This window comes from Callionymus lyra, chromosome 5 (assembly GCF_982586985.1).
Source record: "Callionymus lyra chromosome 5, fCalLyr1.hap1.1, whole genome shotgun sequence".
Lineage (NCBI taxonomy): Eukaryota > Metazoa > Chordata > Actinopteri > Syngnathiformes > Callionymidae > Callionymus > Callionymus lyra.
Window position 1 is genome coordinate 8596942 of NC_141822.1, and position 26142 is coordinate 8623083.

A 26142-nucleotide genomic window follows, 5' to 3' on the forward strand; every position below is an offset into this window, starting at 1 on the left:
TCACCACAACTTTTCACGCCTGTTTATCTCCAGGACTTTTGTTCAGCTATTGTTTCTATTCCCTGGTGTCGACTGCCGCGCCTCGTTTTTAAACTCTTTTTGTGGTAATCCGTCATGATATAATTATATCATAGAAGCAAACTGTGAGAGTCCTATGATTGACCCCTGAGGAACTCCACATCTGATGGTGGGTTTTCTTTCAGTTTTTTTTTAGTTGTTCCTGATATACAATCGTTTATTGAGTTCTCAGTCATTTTTATTGCCTTTTTACGCCGTTCAAAGTAAAGCAGTATCAGAAAATACATTAAAGGTTTTTGAAACCTCATAAAGGAGACATATAGCCAAAATCAGAGGGTTCTGCAGGGTCTGAGAACCAGGGTGCCGGAGGGCCCTACCCTCTGCCAAACACTCCAAGAACCCATGCCTTGATTTTGTGCCACCAAAGCCTCCACGGGGCCAAGTCTTGAAGCTCACAGCCTAGCACAGGGGCCACAAGGGGATGCGTCCCTGAACATCTCAGGGTTCCTGGGCCCCTCAGTGTCCAGGAACCGACAGCTTAGTCCTGAGAGAACCAGAACCCAAACACCCCAAGAACCAGTACGTTATCTTGTTGCGCCCAGAGGCTCACAAGTAAGTCTAGTACCCAACAGCCTAGCATGAACCCCTACCACGGTTACAAGCCCTGAAGCTCCCGGTCTAGTTGGAGTGCAAAGGGCGGGCACCCCAAACACCTCCTGACCTTGGTCCTGGTTCTACCGTTGCTCCAGGAGCCCCACTGGGGCAATCCAAAGCTTGTGGCCTAGCACATGGGGCTTGGGGACGTCACCTTGACCACAGTTTAGGGAGTCCCTGAGTGTCTAGGAACTTGCCGCCAGGTTTGAGAGTCCTAGAACCAGAACTACCCCTAGAACTAGGAGGCCCAAGGCTTGTGGGCCAAGTCACAAAGCCAACAAACATGCACAGCCACCCAGGGATGGGAGCCTGAACTCCCACCCTGACCCTTTATCACCGTTCTCCCACCGACCGTGTCCTAGGACCGAACCCTAAACACGCCAAGAACCCTGGTCTATGGTCCTTGGTCCTCAGTCAGCAGGGCTCATGGCCAAATCTGAAAGTCGTGGCTGAGCACAGGAGCCCGAGGAGGGGACCCCGACTCCCGAACCACGGTTGGATGCAACCAATTGTAATCAGCCGAAAGTGGTTTGAACGACCTCGACCAATGGGTGGAGGTTGCGATGACTAATGGTTTACGGGGGCGATGCCTCAATGTTCCTCTCACTGCGGCACAAACAGAGCATGGCCAATTAAGGGAGATGAGCAGCAAAGCTTGGGTTTACTGGAAGAAACACAAAAGGCTTTTGTGTCGCTGCGGTGAACTGACACACACACAGGCTGGACGTTTGTGTGTGTGTGTGTGTGTGTGTGTGTGTGTGTGTGTGTGTGTGTGTGTGTGTGTGTGTGTGTGTGTGTGTGTGTGTGTGTGTGTGAGGGGCGGGGGGGGATTAGCCGTGCATACATTACTACACTGAGCACTGTTGCCTCTTTAGATTCACTCAAGTCTGTCACTTCAGCACAACAATCCTGCCAGAAGAGTTTGTCAATGAAACACTTGTTGATCTACGATCCATCATCCGAGCGAGGAAGTGTTTTCAGAAGAGAGGTGTCGACAATAATCCAGCGCTCGCACAAAAGGCTGCGCTAGGAATGATTATTTAATGAGACAAAGGGAATATAATAATGGGAAGAGAAGAGGTGGATCTTCACTCCGGCGGACAATAGCAGGATGTCACAGTGTCAAACTCCATCAATATTTAACTCCGGGTCGGGAAAGAAAATGAGGAAAAGCAGGCGTGGATTGTCCAAAGAGAACCAGTGTTTACGTTCCAGTGCATCCATTATTTAGCAGTTTAATAATTATTCCAGTCAGAGAAAACCCTGTTTTTAAATGTAGACGCAGCTTCAAGTATCAGTTTATATTTAATATGAAGTTTTTATTCTGGTGAACCACAAGGGTACATCTTTGTAACCCTATTTATTTTCCCTGAAGCAGATTAAAATAGTCAAATTCAAACAGTGTCCAGACGACCGAGGGGAAGCGAGGAGGCGGGCGGGTCTGAGAGGACTCAGTGGGTCTGGGAGTCAAGGGTACCGGATCGATATCCAGGACGCAGACAGGACGAAGGCTCGACATCGACAAGGTAACCTCGGTCGGAGCATTGATCCGACACAGCAGAACTCAATCAGGCTGATCCGAGGAGGTCGGGAAGTGAAGGAAAACCTGGAATGGATTTCTGTTTGTGACACCAAAGCCCTGATCGACCACTTCTCACACTTTTAATTGCTAATTACCTTTTCTTTTCTTTTTTTTTATTGTCTCGATGTGCACTATGTGAGCCTAAAAATATCAGCAGTTTTATATAATAATAAAGCTTGATTTCTTACAAGTTTAAAAGTGAAATGGTGATTATGAAAGTATATTAGTGACATTAAATTGAATGGTTGAATTAAAAATGTTAAGTGTTTAACTTTTTTTCTTTATTGAATAGCTTTTTTTCATTTCTAATAATTGAATTCAATTATTTCTATATTAAAGTGTTGATTGTTTTATTGAATCATTTATTTTTTAATTAATTAAATTAATTATAATTAATTCCACATAGAGTTTGATATTCTAGATCCAATATTTAAAAAAAAAAATTAAAAAAATGGTTTGATTTATGGTCTTTTAAATTTAATATAAAAAAGTTGGTATAATAGTGTCACCATGATCGGCTGAGAGATCCATCAAGTAGCTCAATACTCGTTTGGTTTTGTCTGATGACACTAATATATCTACATTTTTATATTGAATTGAAAATGCTGTTAATGCTTTTTAAAAAAAAACACACTTAAGTCAAAAAATGTAAAAATTTGACATTTTAAATGTAACCCTTCAACATTGTACTTTCATAATTGACAAGCAGAAATGTAACGTGGTGCACAGCAAGGCTCAATCAGTGGCCCTCTTTTATTAACAACTGAAGATGTACTTAACGGTGTCATCCTGAAAAAAAAATCCCGACATTGATTTCATTTAAATACAAACATTATTAAAGTTCATCAAAAAGTTTGTTTCACATTTTTAGACATAAATTCATGACGTTTGAAGCTACATTGTTTATTTTATGTGCCGAAATTTTCCATTTAGAGAAGCAAATAATAAACACTGACAATCAATTAATGGATTTAAAGATTGATTGATATTCCGTTATTATTATTATTATCATTGAGGAAATTTAATTGTCTGGGGAGGAAGTTCCAAAATACAAACAGTACACGTATTAAAAACAACAACAGAATAAATAATAAATAAAACTAAAATAAATATATCAATGGCAATAAACAGTAGTACAAGTTATTTTGGTTTTCATTTTAGGATAATTGACTCATAAAATATATATATAAATGAAAATAACTTTCAGAATAAGCCTTAATCTCCCTTAAAAAAATGAAAAAAAATACATTAAGATTCAATTCCTTTTAAATAAATTCAGAACAAAGCCAATATCATCATGAAAATGACAATTGTTGTAACAAATAACATCACAAGTTCTCCTGACGTGTTCTATTCTCACTTCACGCATCTTTTATTTACACGGTTCTCTCTTATGTAACTCCCATGACGTTCCGAACATGCATGATCCCAGGCATGACTAAAAGCAAACGTCAACACAGATTGAAATGATTGATTTGATGATGTCGACCCTCATAACTGATCCCCCGCTGCCCGACTTTTCCATTTCGTTTTTATATGTTAGATTCACGTGTTGTTTTTATGTCTTCCTCGCAGGTCTGAACACGTGAAGCACAAAAACATACATTAGTTTCAAGAGAACATGCAATGTTCATGTCTCTGGGTTGATTTATTAACGGATCCCTGACCCGACACGCACCAGTTCCAGCATATTTTTTTCAAGTTCCTTCCTCGGGAAGATGGAAGTCGTTTCCTCCCAGAGCTGAGATTGACTCTCTTTCTCCTTCTGGCTGGTCCAGAGTCAGCCAGGAATGTAGATGTAATGATCAGTGCCGAGTGTTTGAGTGGCCGTTACATTTTCCACTTGACTGAGTTTCCACAGAGATTCCTGTGTGTGTGTGTGTGTGTGTGTGTGTGTGTGTGTGTGTGTGTGTGTGTGTGTGTGTGTGTGTGTGTGTGTGTGTGTGTGTGTGTGTGCGCGTGTGAGTGTGTGATTGTATGACATTTGAACTGTGCATTTCTATGAATAACTGACTCACTAAATGCTCAAGTTAACCCTCATGTGGTTTCACCTGAACCTATGGAAGTAAATCAGTGTCATCGTAATATTTTGTTGTTTGAATTTACCATTTAAAATGTTCAAACTTTGTTTATTTGTATTGATTAAATTTTGTTTTTCTTATTTAGCATTGAATAGGGTGTATATTGAAAGTTTATATTCAATTTGTTTTTATTGAATAATCAATTATTTGTATAATGAAAGGTTGAATTTGTGTATTTTTAAATAATCAAATAATAAATGTAATATTAAAAACAAAGGAATGATTTATTTTAGTCATATAGTTTGATATTGTAATTCCAACCATTAAAGAATCAATGTTCTAAACTCAAAATGTTTTAATTTGTAGCAATTAAAATTTAATAGAAAATGTTGTTAAAATAGTTCTGCCGTGAATGTTAATTTAATAATAATAAAAATAAATTAATAAATTCTTATTAAAAATGTGTCAATAAAAAAATTGTTTCAACCATTCAATATTCTGATTGCACTGATATACTTCCATATGAATCCACCATGTTGGTGATTATTAGAGGTATTATCAATATTTTCTTTGACGATACTGTATCGATAATCAACAGGAACGTATACATTTTTATTTAGAATATTATATTATTTAAAATAGTCAGCAGGGAGCTAATCAATAAGAGTAGATGGAAGCAGTCATTCAACCTCTGCAGATAAAGGAACAATAAAGTCCTGCAAGATTCCAGTGATGACTGAGGACGAGAGGATACAGTTGACTCCAGCAGATTTTAAAGCTGATGTTTGGACATATTTTGGTTTGAAAACAAATGAAAGCAGTTACGACTTCGTCAAGAGTCATGTGGTCTGTAAATTGTGCAACACCAGAGTCAAGTACTCGACAATACTACAAATATATCCTTCTTAGTACAGTATCACTAAGTATCTTATTGTTGCCACTGTATCGTTAGCCAGATTCTTGTCAATACACACTAGTAATTAGAATAATGAACCGGATCCACTAATGAAGCTTTAAAAAGTCTAGGGTTGGTCCCTTTACAGGGCTGCGAGGTGGGGGTGACAATGTGGGGTGGAAAGGTCACCAGTCCATCATGGGGCACAAGTAAACAGACAACCACTCACATACTCCGACCGACCACTGGGATTCATCAATTAACCCTGTGTATGTTCTGGACTGTGGGAGGAAACCGGTTGCGATGAGAAAAACTTGACGAACCGGAGTCTCTGTCTGGATCATCCATCTTTGCCGGAGGCTCAGATAATTGCGCCGAGGCCGTCTCCAGATTCAGCACTTCCCAAGTATTAGAAAAGCAATCAGAGGAGCCCCACGGCGATCCTGCTTTATTGCTCCTCTCCTTCCGTACGAAGTGAAACCAAACCCAGAGCTACTGTAGTGTGAGAGCTGCAGTCTGTGTGTAATTAAAAAATATATATATATTTCTCTTCAACTTGATTAATATTCTGCTTATTATTCAGTACATGTACACTCATTTCTCTTCTAAATAACTTCCCGGGATTACATTAGCGACTGGATAATTTGGATGTGTCGTATCAAAACACACAGATGTTGTCTCTGTGTGGAAATATTGCATTCATTAGACACAGTAATAAATGTGCTTAATCACCTCCGCAAGATAGATGGACTTGTCAACTTCCGTTCACTGAATAATGATCCGTGTCGTGGTCCAGGAAGACAGTGATCAGTTTTCCAAACCAACTTTTTAAAGCTTTAAACTTGATAGATTTTAAGTACAGTTTTGTACAAGTCAAAGAGAACCAAACGGAACATGACAATACCTTATTACATTTACATTACATTTTACTTTTAACCCCCCGTCCAAGGACCGGTACCGGACTGTGAGACATTTGTTAACGGCCTGCAAAATGAAAAAACAATAAACAATCTGTTCTACTAATTATTACTGCCTTGAAGGTGTTTTATTTTGAAAGAAGACCAGATTTTCCCTTAAATGACATTAGTTATTGACTAGTGAAAATAAGTAAAACACAAAGTATTTATCAAAGAAAAACCTTCTATTTTAGATTCGAAACACCGAAACATGAAGTTACACATTGGCACAAAGTCTCTAAAAATTGGGACACACACACATAAAGAACACCATCGTCAGCATATAATCAAACATACATACGTAGATGCAAATACATAAACATCTTGTTGTAACCTGTCCAGTGTTCTTGCCAATTCAGCGTTGTGGTGAGATGTATCTGTCATGCACTTGAGGATGCTTTTTTGAGGGTCATGCTATTGTATTTTGACTTTTTTTTCTGTCTGAAAGTCGGTCCGTGAAGATAATTCTGACATTTAACCGGCCCGCGGTACAGAAAAGGGTTGGAGACACTTGCTCTAAGAGACTGATACTTGTATTAGCTATGAAGCTAACACGATGCTAAAACTAAGCTAAAGTAAAGCTTATTTGATAATATGTTTACTCTATCACCAAAGGAATATTAACCTGATCCTAAGCTAATAAAATGCTAACACCAAGCTAATGTATTGGTGTAAGCATTGGGTTCTTCCTATGTGACGACATCACATGCTGCTTCTTTAGTATGAAGTATTTTATGACTCACACCCTGGGGGTAAAAGTCTCTTGTGTCTTTTTGTTAATATAAATGTTTATTGTTGGTACAACGTATCCTATAATCTTTCAGTTGAAATCTCGTTCACTCATAAAAAAAACAAAAGCTGTTAAAAAGACTTTATTGTGTGTCACCATCACGTAGGAAGTGTCCTAGGGCAGACCGGTCCGACAATAACATCACGATAAACCCTATTGTTGTTAATGCTAAGCTAAAATGGCTAACACTAAGCTAAGGCGGGGATGTGAGAGAAGGCAAAACTACAGTTCAAACCTTGGTAACACAAAGCTAAGTCAGTGCTTAAAGCTATTTCTAAATAAGGACTTGCGCGTCTTTAACACTCATCATCTCACACAATAGGCTTACATGATGCTTAAGATAATAGGTTATGATCCAGGATGCTAAAGGTAAGATAATATTAAACAAACAAAAACTGGCTTAAAATAAAAAAAATTGCATTAAAAACCGAAACTAACAGAAATGCAACAGATTAATATTTTCAAAATCCTGATGATTCATCTTATTTTAAGCAATATTTTATTCAACTAAAGTAATCCAGTAAGTACCATGTATGTAAATCAATGAATCTCGTTCCCTTTAACCGATCTGAACAACATCTGTACAAGTTCCTGACCTGAGGAAGAACAGGAAGAATTAAGATGTTGACAGGGATTCCTCCATCGACAAACATTTGCCTCCCAAAACGACCTAAAGTGATCCCTTTCTGAGGGACTAATAGATCCGGAAAAACCTGCACCTGCGACCATTCTGTCAACGAAAGACAAGCCATCAGTGCTGTTTTGATGGGACTTAGCAGACACACAAACACACACGAACCAGACAGGAATTTCTGGTCCTTATCTTCACTCATCCTTCAGACAGGTGCTTATTAAGACAGCCGAGCTCTTTTCTTCCGCCCTTAGGTCAAGGGGTTTATTTACAAAGATAAACGCAGTTAAGAACGGAAACCCAACGGCCATCAACTCTTGAGAGCAGGAGAACACGGATCTGTGTTTTTCATCGTTGGGATTCTCACCCGTGTGTTTATGTGGAGTGTTGTTTTGGGGTAAATAAGCCACAACTTCAAATGTGTTAGTCTTTTAGATATAAAACAGGCCAAGCATACTTATGTATGTTTGTGGATACAAGCTAAAGAGCTACACAACTGTTATCCTCTGTAAACAAAGGCATCTGGTCTCTTTAAAGTCATATTTAAGTGAGATTAAAGTAAATAAAGTGAAGATGAAAGACTGACAAGATCAAGGTCTAACGTGGATAAAAAGAGACACATCGAAGCACAGGCTCTTATTACCAGAAAAGGATGACAGTCGAGACACACCATGTCCAAGTCACAGTCAAAGAAAAAGGAGGCACCTTCGAGCAAAGTCAACGTCCCAGGCAAACAGACAAGGACAGCTTCGCAGATTTTCTCCTCCGCTGACAGCCAGGCCGTGGTGAGAACCAGAACTTTCATCTGGCCAGAGTGGAACGATGCAGACATTGCCAAAGAGCGATGGGACTCGAGCAAAGCACCCGACGAAGGGAAAAGAACCAAGAGTCCGGTGCATCCGTTCTTCGACGACCCGGAGGGTAAAGTCCGTCTGCCTAAAACGTTGAAGGTTCATTGCTGGAAGCGCCCGGTTGATTTTATGCCCAGCAATTCTCCCGTGGTCGTAGAGGACAAGGATTTCTTTGACCTGATCACCCCAAACAGTCATTTGATTTGTAGTGAGTTGATGAGGTGGATCATTAGCGAGATCTACATTGTTTGGTCTCTGTGCAACAGTGCGTGCAGGGAGGACTGGAATCCTTGGGAGCATATTTACTCCCTTTGCAAGGTCATGAAAGGGCACATGCCGCTATACAACAGCTTTGGAAAATATGTGGTCCGGTTATATTGGATGGGTTGTTGGAGGAAGATAACGGTGGACGATTCCATACCGTTTGATGAGGACAATAACCCATTGCTTCCTATTTCGACCAGTCCGTCAGAGCTGTGGCCCATGTTGTTAGCAAAAGCACTTATAAAAATTGCAAACACTAATCCAGTGTCGGAAGTGGAAGGAGAGATGGGCGACTTCTCCTTCATCCACAATCTCACGGGCTGGATCCCAGAGATCAGTTTCATAAAGCCTGGGAACATGAACAAAATCTGGGATTTCTTGCAAGAGAACATTCCGATATTTACCCACCCAGAGGAGACTTCGCATAAGGAGGAGGTCGAGGAAGTTGAGCCTCCTGCAGCAAGTAATTCTGTTGAGGAGGAACCCGGCAGCATTAAGTCCGTGTCAGATGACGGCATGCCAGAGATATTGGTTTGCGCCGCTTTCTACAATGAGGAGCCACAAAAGAATTCTTCAGGGTTTAAGCAAATGGCTGATTTCTCTGAATATCTGCGGCGTTACGAGCTCTCACTGCTTCTCAGCCACATTGTGCTTTTGACAAAAACCCGAGCATGTCCTATAGAACCTCCACTAAAACCAGCAGCTGTGCCTACATGGAAACTTATCCGCCCTCGGAAGGAGATCACAATAACAGATGAGCCAAGGATAAGCCCGTTGCAAAAACCAGAGGAGTTTATCGAGATCTCCAGCCCTTTCATTGCCCTCAACGTTTCCATCAGTGAAACTAAGGAACCAGAAACAGAGACAAAAGAGGTTAAGTCAAAACCCAAGAGGATACGATCTTATATGTCGCATCTGATGTCCATTGTTGAGGGTGAGAATGAAAATGACGAGCCAGAACCCCAAAAGCCTGCACAGACTAACACTGCGCCTAAGTCTGGAAGTGGTGCAGAAGACGATGTTCCTTTGGAAGATGTTCAGGAAGAAGAAGATGAAGAGGAAAAAACAGATGATGAACAACCTGATGAACCCGAGGAAATAGAGGATCCTCCAGTTCTTATAAAGTCCATGTTGAAAGAAACCTGGATTGACAAGGATGATTTTGCCCACTGTTTTCAGACTTTACTAGTCTTTCATAAACCCCAAAAATACGAGTATCAGTTCCAGGTGACACATTTGAAAAGCACAATCTTAACCAAAGCAATGTGTCTTGCTGCGTCATCAACGAGTTCTGCCTCAAGTGCCGCACTGACAGAGTTTTTCTTTGTGGCAGAGCCTGATTGTGCAGAAGTGAGAGGGATTCACTACCTCTGTGTGGATAGTCTTGAACCATCAGAAATTCTCATCAGTTTCTCTGCTCTGCTTCTTTGGACTGAAAGTGAAGAGGAAAAGAGGTGCAGTAATGCAGTTCTCATTGCTCAGCCACACTGCTGGAAGGATCAAAAGCTCAGACTCCATATTATGACTGTCAAGACCATGTCCTCAAAGGCAATCATGCTCAATCTACCCCCAGGGCGGCATGTATTAGCCTTCCATGCTAGAGCAAAACTCGGCTACCATATTCACCTCTGCAGCAAGTCACCCTTTGTTTTTGGAGACGAAGACACTATTATCCCGCACTCTGCAAAGGAAAGCGCTCGTTTCACTCAGCAGGCAATGTCCATCATGGATGCTCTGTCGGATTTAGTAGCTTCTTTCAAAGATGGTCATGATCAGCAAATTCTGAGGAGAACGTTGGAAGAAGCTTTTTGTCCCAAACACATTAAGACAGTTAATGAAAAATGGGAACTGCAGAAGGTGTTTAACTCTGCAGTCTATCACATGTTGTTGGAGGCCCTTGGGAGGATGCTGACAACGGAGGAAAACTTTGCTGTAATGTCCCTAACTGCTGACCCCAAACTTTTGGCCACTATAACCAGAGAACTCGCCCCCTCTTTGGAAGCGCAGGGGCATCCGCCAGAGAACTGGATAGACCGTCATCCAACTAAAGCAGAGGTTCGGGCAGTCATTACTCTACAAGCTGCATTCAGGCGCCACTTGGTGAGAGAGATGCTTCAAGCTTCCAAACATGGCACCAAAGAGAACGTCAACGTGTCTACAGTCCTTTATGATATGTGGACCATGGTTAAACACGACATAGACAGAAACACTGCCTATCTGCTTCTGTACATCATTGGTCACTACAAGACCAAATCAGAACTATATCCATGCCAGCACGATGAACCAACTCGAATCTCCTATGTGGACTATGTTGTACCGTTGCAGGACCTCTCTAGCTTCTGGGCCTTGATCTTTCGAGAAGTTTTTGTGATTCCACAGAAGATGTTGCTTCTCCCAAAGATCGACTCTCCGTTCCCTAACTGTCAACTACATGTCATTGACAATGACACGGGAGAAGAGGTCGGCACGCTCTTCAAAAAAATCCCCCCTCATGTCTATCACCCCAATAAGCTTGGTTATACCTTTCTAGCGGAGGCGGTCACCCCTGAAACCCCTCCTACGGGTTTAAAATGGAGACTGCGTTTAATTGGTACAAGAGAACCACTTGCTCAACTGTTGGAGGATGGTCCGATTAACACATTTGCAGTGAAAGAGATTAGGGATTACTATATTCCTAATGAAAAAAACATAATATTCTGCTACTGCGTTACAGTGGAGACAGACGTTTTAGCAACAGTCCAGTTTCAGACTTCCAAGCTGGATGTCTTCATACGTCTTTACATTCTGGATGGGGAAACAGAGATGGCAAGCACAACAGCAAAAGGCCATGCTTTAATTCCAAATTTTTACTTTTTTGCCAACGAAATCCCCACCGACCTTTCTGAGGAGATGTCAGATGACAGGGAAGCCAAAGAGGAAGAAAATACGACTGAAATCTTTTTCGAGGACAGCTCAGCCCTGAGATCAGACTCGTCATCCATGCAAACTTCCACGGAGCCGATAGAGCACAACTACTTTCTGAAAGCTGAGGTGCTCTATCAGAGCTGGGAGTTGGACGACTCTCAGTTGGCCTTTATCACCATGCATGTCAGAGAGAAAAATGAGATGAAAGTGAATATAGAGGGACCCATTGAAGAGGAAAGACCCAGCTCACCTAAAAGTAAAGGTAAAGTTGAAGCTGACAAAAAGAAGGGTAAACCTGCGGCAGGCAAAGTAAAAACCCCGGGTAAGCCAGAAATCTCCATTGATACGACTAAACCCAACTGGACTTTGCGTGTCGTTGTTGAAAAAAGCAAAGGTGAAGGTGTTGTGGTGCAAAAGGACATGGAAAGAATAGACCAAATAAAGGCCATCAAGACAGCCTGGGAAACAGCAGAAGAAGGGCGCGCTGCTAAAGCTTACAAGTCTCGACTGGATTTTCTAAGTCAGTTCCAAGAAGAATCCATGCAAGAAACCTTCCCGGACGAGACTGAGGAGGACATCCCTGCTGCTGAAGCTGCCTCTTCTATCGGTCTTGATGGCTCCAGTCAGGAACCAATGGCTCTCTCCAGCTTGTACATGTTCCGTCCAATGGATTACTCTCCCTTTGTCAGACGTGAGGAGGAATCTGTTAACGTGTTGGACAACAAGGTAGAGGAGCTCAGACAGAAAGAGCGCTTGGAGAAGATCCAGACCTATCGACGAATCAGAGAAGAGGTCCTAGTGCACCGCGACCAGCAGGAAGGGAACAGAAAGGAGTTGATGAAACACCAGTTGGACACATACACGACCATGCAGACCGAAGTGTGGAATCATCATAAGCATTTCCTGGACACCAAAGAACATCTGAGGGGTCTCCAACATCACCACCACCATAACCATCAGAGTCATCATGAAGAGGCACATTAGATGTATCTCAAACTCAAACCTTGATTAAATGTACTTCATGCCACTTCGATCCCCTGGTTATTCACATATAAAGATGCATTCACATTGGTTTCAATCTTAGAAAAATACTTCACAAACTGAAGTTCAAATGTGTGACACATGTGTATTTCTCTTTTGCGGTAAATTACGCAACAAAAAAAAGCATTTCAAACATTGAATACCATCTAATTTGAATTGAATCCATTACGTACTTCAATGCCCAACATGTGTTGCAGGGAACAACAACGATGATCAAAAGGCTTTAAAGAACAGGTCACCAAACATTTTGCTACTGCGAGCCGCTCCATGAGCACTGAGTGATCCAAATGGCTTCTACAAATTTGATACTCCAATGTATTAATGGATGAGGCCGCGGACGAGTCTCATATCCCATGAGGGCACACTGGAGCCTGCTGGCGTTATGTTACCCTTGCTTTTTTTTTAGAAAAGTTTTGCCAGAAGCTCAGATATCCTTAAAGTGTCATTTGAAATGACTGCCCCTCATAGCAGACCCAGTACATTGTTCACTCCTGATAGTTGGGCAGATAACATTAAGCATAGAAGTACACTAACAAAAGTTACTGTATTTTTTCGGACTATAAGGCACAGCTCATTATGAGGTACATAAAGGGCAGAGGGTCTTCGTAGTATTACTCCACAAGACTCAATAGTCAGGACCAAAACCAGAAAACCTTGATAGGTGATATTATGGAGCCTTAGGAAGTAATAACACTGAGCCTTAAGGAGTAATACTTTGGAGCCTTGCGGAGTAATACTATGAAGCCTCATGGAGGTATACCATGGAGCCTTGCGAGGTAATACTACAGTGCCTTGTGGAGTAATACTATGGAGACTTGCAGAGTAATACTATGAAGCCTGCTGGAGATATACCACGTAGCCTTACGTAGTAATACTACAGAGTCTTACGGAGTTATACTATGGAGCCTTGTGGAGTAATACTATGAAGCCTGTTGGAGATATACCACGTAGCCTTAATTAGTACTACTATTGATTCTTACGGAGTAATACTATGGAGCCTTGTGGAGTAATACTATGGAGCTTTGCGGAGTAATACTATGAAGCCTGGTGCAGGTATACCACGAAGCCTTGCATAGTAATACTACAGAGTCTTACAGAGTAATACTATGGAGCCTTGTGGAGTAATACTATGGAGCTTTGCGGAGTAATACTATGAAGCCTGGTGCAGGTATACCACGAAGCCTTGCTTAGTAATACTACAGAGTCTTACGGAGTAATACTATGGAGCCTTGTGGATAAATACTAGGAAGCCTGGTGGAGATATACCACATAGCCTTACGGAGTAATACTATGGAGCCTTGTGGAGTAATACTATGAAGCCTGGTGGAGATATACCACGTAGCCTTACGGAGTAATACTATGGAGCCTTGTGGATATATATCACATAACCTTACGTAGTAATACTACGGAGTCGTACTATGGAGCCTTGTGAAGTCTATGTTGCCTCCCAGTGTGGCTTAGTAGCTTACCAAAGTCCTAAACATTTTGACACATTTTTGAGAGCCGTGTACCACATAAAAACGATTCTAGCTCAGTAAATACAACCAGATTTAATACATAAAGCGCATCAGATTATAAGGCTGTTGATTTTGGGGGAAATTTTAGGATTTACGCCTCATCAGTACTATCATCCTAAAATGACAGATGCAGTTCAATGGTTAAATGTAGCTAGTTCCAATCAAGATCTCGGCTCTGATGAAGGCAAAAGATGACGACTCATGAATCGTTAATCCGGGTCATATTCAAGGCTTCATCAACCCACAAGGATAATAATGGGAGCAGGTGTTCTCATCAACCTAATGCACCCGCGGTAACTGGATCTCCGGCAGACGCCGGTCGAACAGCTTCCCTCCGTCGGATCCTGAAATCCCACGACGACCCGAACACGTTCTACGACTGAGATCAATTTCCAATAACAGCGAAGCACTCCTGAGCGTCTTCAGAGAGAGGCGGACGGCGTGGACGACGTCTCGTCGACGCTGATCTCCACGTGCGAGGGAACAATCGGCGCTGGAGTGCCAGATGTGGCCTCGCTGCATTATAGATGAAGGAGGTAAACAGAAGGTCTGCGTGAGGTTCTGCTTCGCTGCTCCGTCATCGCCTCGACTCGTAGGATTTATGATGTTCTCCATACAAACTCTATAAATAGACGCCGCTGCTTTATGTGACAACGTGACGAGTCATGAATCCTTCAACTCCTGATAGTTCCTGCAGACCCCGACCTCCCGTCTCAAGCCCCTACAGACCTCTTTTTTATTTTCCCTCCATCTCACTTTATTCCCTGTTGATCTCTGGTTGTCACTGCTTTTCTTTCACTGACTTCCTCCTCAGTTCCAGTTCCTCTGATCTTTTCAGGCTGACCTTTATCTGTACTTTTACTTACCCTCCTTCTTTCTTTCCTGACTCCCTTCATTCTTTCCATCCATCTATCTTCTTTCCTCCTGACACCGTCTTAGATACTTCTTTAATGTTTTCCCTTTCTTTTTTCTTGCACCGCTCCTTTTTTCTTTCATTCAATAATGATGTTTTTATCTAAAATATTTCCTTCTGTCTCTTCATCCTTCCTTTCTATCATTCTCCTAACCTGTCCATCCTTGATTCTTTCTTACCTTCCATCCTTCCTTTCTTATCCATTAACCCTTCTGCTCATCTTTTACTTCCTGCTATTCTTTGTCTCATTCTTTACTTCCCTCCTTCCTTTCTTTCCTCTTGTATTCCTCATACTTTCATTCATTACCTATTTATTTCCTTCTCTCCTTCCCTCTTGCCTCGCTTAACTTTTCCCTCATTTTCTTTAGTGTTTTCAACTTCTTTTCTCCCTTTTTCTTTCTTTATATGTGTACGTCTTTCTTCTATCCCTCTGTTCTTAATTTATTGATTATTTACTTCCTCATGTCCATTTCTCCCTTTGCTGTCTGTGACCCTCATACTTTTATTTAATTTCTTACTTTCCTCACCTCTTTATTTTCTTACTTTCTCCATTCTGTTCTTCTTTCTTCCTTTTTATATTCTTTCCTCTGTCCCTCTGTCCTTGCATCCTTCATTCTTTCCTTTATCATGCCCTTCCTTACTTTTTCTTTCAGTTACCCTCCTACCTTCATCTATTTATCACTTTCTTTCCTTCTTACCTTTCCTCCCTTTATTGTTTTCCTTCCACTCCTTTGTTCCTTTTCTCCTTCTGCATTTTTTTTCCGTCCGTTCTTTCTTTCTTCTATCCATCTGTCCTTGATTCCTTCATTTATCAATTTATTTCCTTCTGTCTGCCCCACTTGCCTCTTCATCTTACTTCCCTCCTTACTTCTTTTTCAATCTTTTCTCTCTTCCTCTATTCTGTTTTTCTTTCATTCCTCTTTCTTTTGTATCCTACTTCCTTTCATTATTGTATCCCTGTGTCCTTGCATCCTTCATTCTTTCCTTCATCATGCCCTTGCTTACTTTTTCTTTCAGTTACCCTCCTACCTTCATCTATTTATCACTTTCTTTCCTTCTTACCTTTCCTCCCTTTATTGTTTTTCTTCCACTCCGTCCTCCTTTGTTCCTTTTCTCCTTCTGCATTTTTTTCCGTCCTTCATTCTTTATTTCTTCTATCCATCTGTCCTTGATTCTTTCATTTATCAGTTTATTTCCTCCTGTCTGCCCCACTTGCGTATCAACATCTTACTTCTTTTTCAATCTTTTCTATCTTCCTCTATTCTGTTTTCTTTCATTCCTCTTTCTTTTTTTATCTCACTTCCTTTCATTATTTGATCCCTGTGTCCTTGCATCCTACTTTCTTTCCTTCCCTGCGTCCTTCCTTCCTCTTTGCTTCTTGTGATCCTTCCACTTGCATTTATTTATAACATTATTTATTAATAACGGAGGCTGTCCTTCCCGTCTAACATTCTTTCTCTGGGATCGGGGTAAGTCCAGGTCTGGGGTTGATCCTCCTCGTCTACGTGCTCTTTGTCTCGCTCGGATAAATTGGACGCGCAGGTGTTTGGGTGCAGCAGAGGTTAATGCAATGTTCATGTTCCCCCTCTGAGACCGGCGTCCTGCTCTACCGCATTAAACACTGAGACTAATGCACACAGACGCACACACACACCGTCACACACACACCGAGGACGCATCAAATGTATCTAAAATATCCCGTTCACTCTTTAACCACATGCTTCTCTTCATGAGTCCATGTGTTTATTTGGAGCTGCAGGTTCTGATGTCGCCGTCATCATCATCGACATCATTCATGTGTTGATTAAGAGGCAGATACGCCTGATTGAAAATGCAGATGAGATCACGAACGATCAACCAAAGAGGAGAGTGTTTGTCGGTTCATTGTCAGACCTGTTGGGTTATTAATAATCACGGCTATTTCTATTTCGTCGCTGACCCTTTTTCCTCAGCGGAGCCGACAGCTGACTGGAGTTAACGCCTTCCCATCCCTCAGCTTGTTGCCAGGGATCAGATCAAGTGTAGCCGCGCACGTATTAAGCCAAATCTGCAAAGTAGTTATCGTTTAATTTTTGATTTGATCAAATTAACAACTTTTATAAGAGACCCAAAGTCAACATTGCATACGAGGTGACATCCCTTTCAACAATCCTCTAAGTAACGGTGACATGAAGAGCTACCACAATGCTTTGCCGCCCAGCCAACCAATCAAAGCTGCTGGTCGCTTTTGATATAGTAAAATGTAATTTAAATATAATCTAATCTAATAAATCACATTTTAATATTATATGTGCTTGAAGTGATAGTCTACCTGAAATTCTAACTTTACTGATTTTCTACTAGCAGCTAGCCTAGCAGCTAGCCTAGCAGGGTCTTAAAATACAGAATAAAAAAAAAGGAAAATGGTAACAAGATAAAGATGAAATCAACTGAGCTACAGTTGCTACATTAAAATGAACAAACATGTTTGTTTATAACTCAAAATACAGGAACATATTACTCTGAAGATAATCCCAACCCTTAGTCGCCATGAGGGTGAGTAGAACATGAGTGAAATAAAGAATTTAAATTTTAGGACATTACAAGGTCATTATAGTACATGACTAATCAAAGGAAGCACTACAAATCCAAAAATGAATTGCTGATTGGCTCAGGTGACATTTGTAGGTCAGTCAGGAGAACATTACATTTGTTTTATAGTATGTTACATAAATTAAAGGGTACTGTACCCGGGGTCTGTTGGCTACAGTATCAACACCTGAAACAATCACAGATGTAGCATGAAAGTTGCGCTCGTCTATGCTATCTGAAATGCCTAGTCTTCCACAGAATGGTGGGAATCGAAATTGGTCCTTTAATTACCAGTGATGGGGTTTCTCAGTCTTTCTTTTTCTTTGCTCATTCGTTCTGTATTCATGTCTAAACAAGAAGGATCTGTCTTGCCTGCAATTAATACAAAACTCTGCATTGAGAATTCTGAGCTGCTCTAGTAGAAGAACTCACATTTCTCTGATCCTTAAAACTCTTCACTGGCTGCCAGTTTCTTTCAGGATCAATTTTAAAATTCTGATTCTTACTTTCAGATCTATTCATGGTCAGACCTTCCATCAGTGATCTGATCCAGCCTTACACCCCAGCTCGGGCTCTGAGGTCTGTGGATCAGAATCTACTGATGGTTCCTGAACACGGTTCCGGACCAGAGGAGAGAAATCCTTCCAGACTGTTGTTCCTAAGCTTTGGAATGATCTTCTCTCTGTGTTTGATGATCTACTGACTCCTTCAAGAAGCTCACAGTAGGACTTAAAAAGTTCTGTGGTTGTTTGGAAGTTTATCTGATGTTCAAATAAATCATTTGTTTGCAAGAATGTTAACAAAGACAAGTAGCTTCATGTTCTAGAATATATCATTTTACAATAGAATTAAATCACAGTATTGTGACTCAAAAGAATAATCCTATTAACAGCGTAAGGTGAACCACAATATTGACCACAGTATTAAGTTATTTAATGGTTTCAGGACAAACACAAGAATCTCCTTTTACTTCCATTCGTTGGATGTTTTTTGCTTCAAACTGTGATATTCACTCTCATATTTCATAGATATTTTCTCGCTTCCTTGCTATAAACGTTTCCCACGCAGACTCCACCTGACTTCCGCGTCTCAACAGTGATGCGATTGTTGAGCGAGGAGGAGACGTGTAAACAAAGACGGCGGTAAGAAGACACACACACACACACACACACACACACACACACAGGCTCGACTTAACCCGGTCGTTTTGTCCCTGGTTCTGGTTCAACACACAAATGTGAGAAATCGGTGAGTTGACAGCTTCCCTGAAACCTGAGCCGACTGTGGCTAACCTGTGTGGAATTTCAAGGTTTAGTGATCCAGTTTCATCCGAGAGAAGATCCCGAATGTTGCAGGAACTCCAAAGATATTAACTGAAACTGAAGATCTATTTTATATTGAAGAAACCCGGTTATCTATCGTAACCACGGTTCTACGAATGAATGCGAGGCCCCCCCCCAGGCCACGCTGCCACAAGCCCGGCTGGAGGGTCTCGCATCATGATGTAGAAGACACACTTTTTTTGTTTTCATGCGACACACTTAGCAACTGATGCACAAATAACTGCAGCCTAGAAAAGATGGTTGTCCTTCTGTAGCATGTTAGCTGTGTTAGCATGTTAGCTGTGTTAGCATGTTAGCATGGCGAGTAAATCATTTATTGGTTTTGACATAAAAGCTTCAGATGCAAAGAGCGTTTAAGAATTAAAAGTGTTCAGAACCCAGTACTTGATCTGGTGCATAAACAATTTCCCAAAGGAGACCTCCTGAGGGATCAATAAAGTTTTACCTTACCTTACCTTACCTTATATTTCAAGCCTTTGATTTTATTTACAGGGTCCCTCGTGCAGTTCGTAACAATGTTGTGATGTTTGTTGTGTTTATTTCATTTTTGATTCCTTATTTTTATATCTTTATTACATCCCTTCATTGTGGCGTTTTTTCCAGAGACATTATTCGACGTTGAAATGTTTAATAAAGTTGAACTATTTGAGTAAATACAATATTAGTAACTGCAACTAAAATTGTTTCGGTCCATTTCAATAAATTACCTAAAGGATTCTGTAAAAAATTGTGAAGTTAAATAAATAAAAACCTAACTGATATTAAATTCACTACTACATAAGATATTAGAAAAACCTTTGTCTTTCCTCATTGTTATTTTTTAACTTTGTTCCTTTGAACTTTGTTCAGTGTACAGCGCTCTTTTATAATCTCATGGCCAGAAATAGTTTTTTTATTCAGCATTAAACCAGGTTCTACAAACAAAACAATATTAACATTTATTTTATTTTTTTGTTATTTTTTAACCAACTTTCTTGCTTCTGTTGTATGGAGTTGTATTTTGTTTGTGATTCTAAAGTACCAAATAATGAACTAAATATCAACTCAGCTACTAAACATTCTTTATATATCATCTAAATGATGAACAAAAGCAATCAACTTATAAGGAACAACAAGCTTGTTTAATCCAGGTTTATTTAGCAATAAAAGATATTGTGAGTGACAGCCCAAAACAACATTAGTTAATATACATTTAGCAGGTTGTGTTGAGCGACAAATTCAGCAACTATGTGTTGAGTTTGTTAGTTTTCCTGTAAGATTCCTGGCTCAGAACATTGCAAAAGTTTCTTCCACACTATCCTGCAACAGAACCACCACCAGACCAGTGCGTATTATTCTTTCACACGCCTTCCAATTTTAAAAACCTGCTTGTTTTATTTTTAAAAGGCAAAAGGCTGCTGGTGTTTTCGTAAGTGCTGACAACGTGAGCGTCTCGTGGTCATGTCGCGCTGCACGAGAGCCGCAGATGCAACAAACCACGATTAGGACGTGAATCACACCCACAGCTGCTTTTGTAATGACGACGCCAGATGCTCGGCTGTTAATCTTTCAGTTCAAATCCCCAAACTTTTCACTCATAATTCCTGATTTAAAGCTTTACGTCTGATGATTCAACCTCATTATTAAATTCCATTAGGCTCTGTAAATGTAAATGAAATACATTTTTAAATAACCCAAAACACTTTTTTTTTAAATAAAAATAAACATTATTTTCAATAGAATATATATGAACATATAAGGTAAGGTAAGGTAAGGTAAAACTTTATTGATTTGAAATTGTTTTTTTTCCAATAGCCAGCAATTTTTCATAAACAATAGAAAATAATACATAAAAAATAAAATAAGAAGAAGAACATAAAGAGAAAGAACAAGATGACACAATCTAAGTCTAAAGATAAAGATAAAGATAAAGATAAAGATATTTGTTTGAATAAAAAGAGAAAATGAAAAAGAAAACTGTTAAATATTTATAATGTACTTTAATAAGTAAATAAAGTCAAAAGTCACAAAAATAGAAATATTTAGACAAAAAACGCTTGAAACAGCAACAGAAATAAAAAATATAAACTTTGAATTGGATTTTACAGCAAAGACCAGATAAAAACAAGGAAACAAAAAATGATTAATAAGACATTGGCACAAAGTTATCTGTTTCAGCAACGTCAGTTCGTCTTTGCTGGAGAATGATCTTCTTCGTTGATTCTGCACATGCCACCCCCTGCTGGTCGGAGTGAGTAGTGGTAGAAAACGGGATATAGGGGTATGAGATGGGAAAGTGAGTTTGATGAAAAAATCTACTTTCACACCACCTATAGACTGACAGGAGACAAACCCTTATTTTTAAGGGAAAGAAAATCATTAAAAATGAAAATGATCTTTGTAAAAGTTTGAATAATTAAGGATAAAGTAATTGACTGGAGGACAAGAAAAGATATTGGTAGTAAGTAAGTAAGTAATAGTTATTATAAAGCACCTTTCTAGACCAGGGTCACAAAGCGCTTGAAAAACCCAAAGTAATACACGGTTATAAATACATACAAATTTAAAAACTCTTAAAGGCCAAGACAACATAAGACAAACAAATGAGTTCCAGATATTAAAGTATATCAGCACCAAAAGTAAAATACTAAAACATTTTATTTAACATTTCAATTATTGAAAACTTAAATACTTAAAATTAATAATTCATCTTTTATAAATAATTGAATAATATCTAAATTGAAAGGTTACATTTTTAATTGGATAATTAAATAAAAAATGAGTTTGTTTGTTTAAAAATTAAACGTTTTCAAAATGAATGAGTGTGTTTTTTTCCACACAGAGATGTTATATTCTTACTCTTTTTTTTCATTTTGTAGCTTTTTTAAATCAAATGTAAAATGTAAAAAAATGGTGCGACTATTACTTTGATCGAGTTGCTCTTTTGTTATTGTCTGGTGCTACTATTACATAATAAACATTTTTATGTTGAATTTAAAAGTCCACAAATGTAAGAAAAATAGAATTAAGACGTAGAATATCAAACTCTGTGTAAATAAAATTATATCGTCTTGAAAATATATATTTTTTATTAAATGATTTATAAAAAATACTAATTCAACCTTTCAATATACAAATAACAGAATTAAATAATTCTCTAAAAATCAAATCCAACCTTTCAATTTTGAATGGTTTAAGTAATACAAAAAATAATTAAATGCATTTAAAATCTACATTTGAATTAAATAAATGTAAATTTGAAGTTTACCATTGAACTATTTCAAATTCTAAAGGCCCTTAAATACCTTCTCGACAGAAGGTGATAAAAGCCTCTGCTAACAAACCCTGACAGTGAGTCATGTGGACGACGTTCATTCCACAGCTGAACTCCAAAGAATGCACCTACATATGTGCGGCTGAAGAACCTGCACTTTTAATGACCTGCACGCACTCCTGCCTTTGGTGTTGGACATGATATAACGCCGCACTGACCTCTGCCGGGTCACCAAAGGTCAGCGGGGCCTAAGTATCGAGGGGTGTTTGTGGGGGGGTCGAGGGGGGGGGGTCTCTGAAGAGAACCTGTGTCTGGGAAACAAGTGTGATTCACACGCTGCTCATCCACATGCTGATCACTTTCAGCCTCGGGCACCACGCTGAGAAAAAAAAGCCTTTGTTGGCTTTAAGAGGAACTATTGTCTGGACTTTACTCGTCTTTGATGGAACAGTCGCGGCTCCAGAAACACATCGACGAGTTCCTTCCTTCGGCTCTTCTCATGTGTAGCGGCTTCGAAAAGAGGCGTCTTTTTTGCACATGACAGCGAGAGCTCGAGTGTGTTGTTGTGCATCATAAAGAAGTTAATTACCATGTTTGTCTTTGACGAGCGAAGTGACAGTGACTTCGCTCGCACGCGACGCCGTGTTCTACGGTCAAGAGATAAAAGTGCCTGAGAATAGTTTTGAAAATTGATGCCATGTTATGACAGTACTTGACAGAGTTTAGTCTTATTTCCAGACACACTGGGAGCAGAATGGGTATCTTCTCAAATAAATAAATAAAAAATATGGAAAGTAGTGTCAATTTATTTTTCGATTAATAAATAAATATGAAATAATTAACATGTATTTATTTAAACTAGCAAACTTAACATTTCATATGATTTTCCATCCTTCTCAAAAAAAGTCAATCAGTAACGGTGACCTGGGCTTTGCCGCCCAGCCAACCAATCGCAGCTGTCGATCCCGTTTGACACAGCAAAATAGACGCAGAATTTAAATACAGCATTGTAGCGACCAGTGGGCCGTCACTTAATAGAGCAGTGTGTAGAAAGGCATCATGGGAGTTCACTCATTTATTGGTTTAATGGTTGAATTTTACGTTCCAAAATGTTGGTATTTTTTAATTGAAATAAGGTTTTTAAATCATTTAATTCAATATTTTTTATATTTATTCTATTTAATAACTTGTGTTATTTATATAATTGAATTTAAACATTGAATTCGATTTATTTTGTATTTCTTTTACACATAGAGTTTGATATTCTAATTCCAATTTTTCAATATCTTTTCATTAATAGTCTTTTAAATTCAATGTAAAATGTTGTTATGATAGCGTCACCAGACATTATTAAAAGAGCCTCGAGCTACTTGAAAAAACTCTCAGTCAATCATGTGACACGAAGACGATCACATGACATCATAAAGGTATTTCCCCGGACAATGTGTCAAACTTTGTTTCGATTGAACGCTGTCTTAGTATTATTACATTTAAAATGTTGCTTTTGAATCACTAATGAAAGACTTTATTTACCACAAAGTCAATTTATTTGTATTTTTTATAGAATTCTTTTTTTTAAAACAATGTATAATGTTTTTTGTATTTGCCCTTTTTATACTTTCTACCCCTCATATGTATTGATGGGTTTCTATTTAAATCTAAAATAAATAAATCATCTTTAACAAGAGAATTTCCTTCAATTGAATAAATATTTTTAACATAAACACATCTTATTATGCCCAAACATCTTTAATTATATAAAATAATAATTTAATAATATATTTTCCCCCCATAGAACTTAAACTTTCCCCACAACCCCATAGTTATTGAATGATATTGAAGTAATACACTTCATATAAAATTCCAAATAATTAAATAATGTATTTTTATTTACTTTATTCAAGTTTTTATCAAGTTATTGATATTTATGCATATTTATTCTTTTTCCGGGGAAATTGAAGTTGTCACAGCAGAACAAAATAAATATTCAAACATACTTAAAAACTTTATTAAAACATAAAGTACATGTGTAAATAGAACAAATAAAATTTAAAAAAAATCATAACAACAATACACTGAATAAAATAATAATAAAAAAACACAATTATAAACATGTCAACAACAATGAACATTAAACAATTAAAAATAAAGTGATTAAAGCCAATAACGTGGTTTTGAAGTGAGGATTAAGTGTCATCAGACGTTTCTAACTACAGAGTGTTGTGTAATTGGCTCGACTATCCGTCCTGGCTGTTAAATGAACCCCCACAAGCCACACACTTCCAGGGGTCATGCTGTGATAGCTGTGACCCGGAGTGACCACAGCATCTGCAGCAGGCTAATGCATCTGGCAGACCAAAGCGTGCGTGTTGGTGTGCGTCAAATGTTGTGTGCGTCAAATGTTGTGTGAGTCAACGAACGTGCCGGGTCTTGAAGTGGTGATAATGAATTCTGCAGAAAATAAAGTGAATGAAATTCATTCTTAAGTATTAAGTAGTATCATTATGACCCCCTGTATAAATCAGCTAGCATAATGCTAATGTTATATGTATTATATATATGTATATAAAAAAACAGATATGTATATATATATATATATATATATATATACATATATGTTTTTTTGTTTAATCTTTTTATATAACTAAAGATTTAACCAACAAGCCCACCAGTCCGTCTATCCATCCATCCATCCATCTATCTATCCGTCCGTCCATCCATCCATCCATCCATCCATCCATCCATCCATCCATCCATCCATCCATCCATCCATCCATCCATCCATCCATCCATCCATCCATCCATCCATCCATCCATCCATCCATCCATCCATCCATCCATCCATCCATCCATCCATCCGTCCGTCTATCTATCTATGTATACATCCATCCATCCATCTATTAAAGGAAGATAACCCACCAAACAACAACAAAAAAACATAAACAACAACAGTTATTATAATAATATTAATAAAATAAAGAAACATGAAAAGAAAAATATCTAAAAATCGTAAAATTATCATATAAGAATAAAAGTACACTTTAAATAAGGGATGTAAGAAAATATTGATACACTTAATATCGCGATATTATTCTTCACGAAACGGGAATATTTAAAACGTATGTTTTTTATTTCAATAGAGTGAAAAAAATACATATTTTTTGATAAATCTTGACAATATCAAATATGTTTTTTTCAAACTTCCTGCTGCTAGACGGAAGCCAATTACTATCTCCTCCACAGCTAAAGAAAACAATGAAGATTCCGGCAATGACTGAGGACGAGAGGATACACTCGACTCCAGCTGCTATTAAAGCTGATGTCTGGACATATTTTGGTTTCAAAACAAAAGAAAGCAGTTACGACTTCACATATATAGATATATAATGATATTCTTCAATAAAAACAATTACAAAACTTATAAATATAGAAATTGTTTGTTTTTTTTAAACCTCAAAGTTTCAATAATTAAATTCCAACCATAAATTAAAACCATTCGATATTCTCAAGGCCCAGATCTTCTTCCTTAAGGGTGAGTTTGAAAGTAACATGTATCTAAAACGGTAAACATTCACCGGTCGTGATTGAAGGCTAGTCGTCAGGAATGTTTGAAACCCTGGGATGGATTTTGACAAAAAGTGACGGACAGGTGTCGTGGGAGTTGAAGTTCAAAGAGACCAATGTTTAAATCTGACAGTAAAGGATAACTTCACGGTGGTAGATTTGAAACCACAGTAGCTGATACTGAACACCACATGAACCGTGGTTGCACCTTCACTCTTTCACTCTCTTGCCTAATCTGACGAAACGATGATGGGATTACGTCAAAAATCTCCAGCGACTCACGTACCGAGAGGAAAAAAAAAGAGGTGTTTTGTGCGTCCTTTCGTAATCGCGGCTCCAGCCTGCAGCGACAAGTCGAGGAATGTGGAGGAATA

At 38.9% G+C, this 26142-nt stretch overlaps 1 protein-coding gene across 1 annotated transcript; it reads left to right on the forward strand.

Annotated features, from left to right (window-relative positions):
• The first annotated feature begins 8218 nt into the window (after positions 1-8218).
• On the forward strand, positions 8219-12550 carry adgb (androglobin). Its single transcript, XM_087792431.1, has one exon. It carries the CDS (start codon positions 8219-8221, stop codon positions 12548-12550), a length of 4332 nt encoding a protein of 1443 aa, XP_087648557.1.
• The last annotated feature ends 13592 nt before the right edge of the window (positions 12551-26142 follow it).

Excerpts from the sequence above, each read along its gene's own strand:
- adgb (XM_087792431.1), top strand. The coding sequence starts at position 8,219 with ATGTCCAAGTCACAGTCAAAGAAAAAGGAGGCACCTTCGAGCAAAGTC.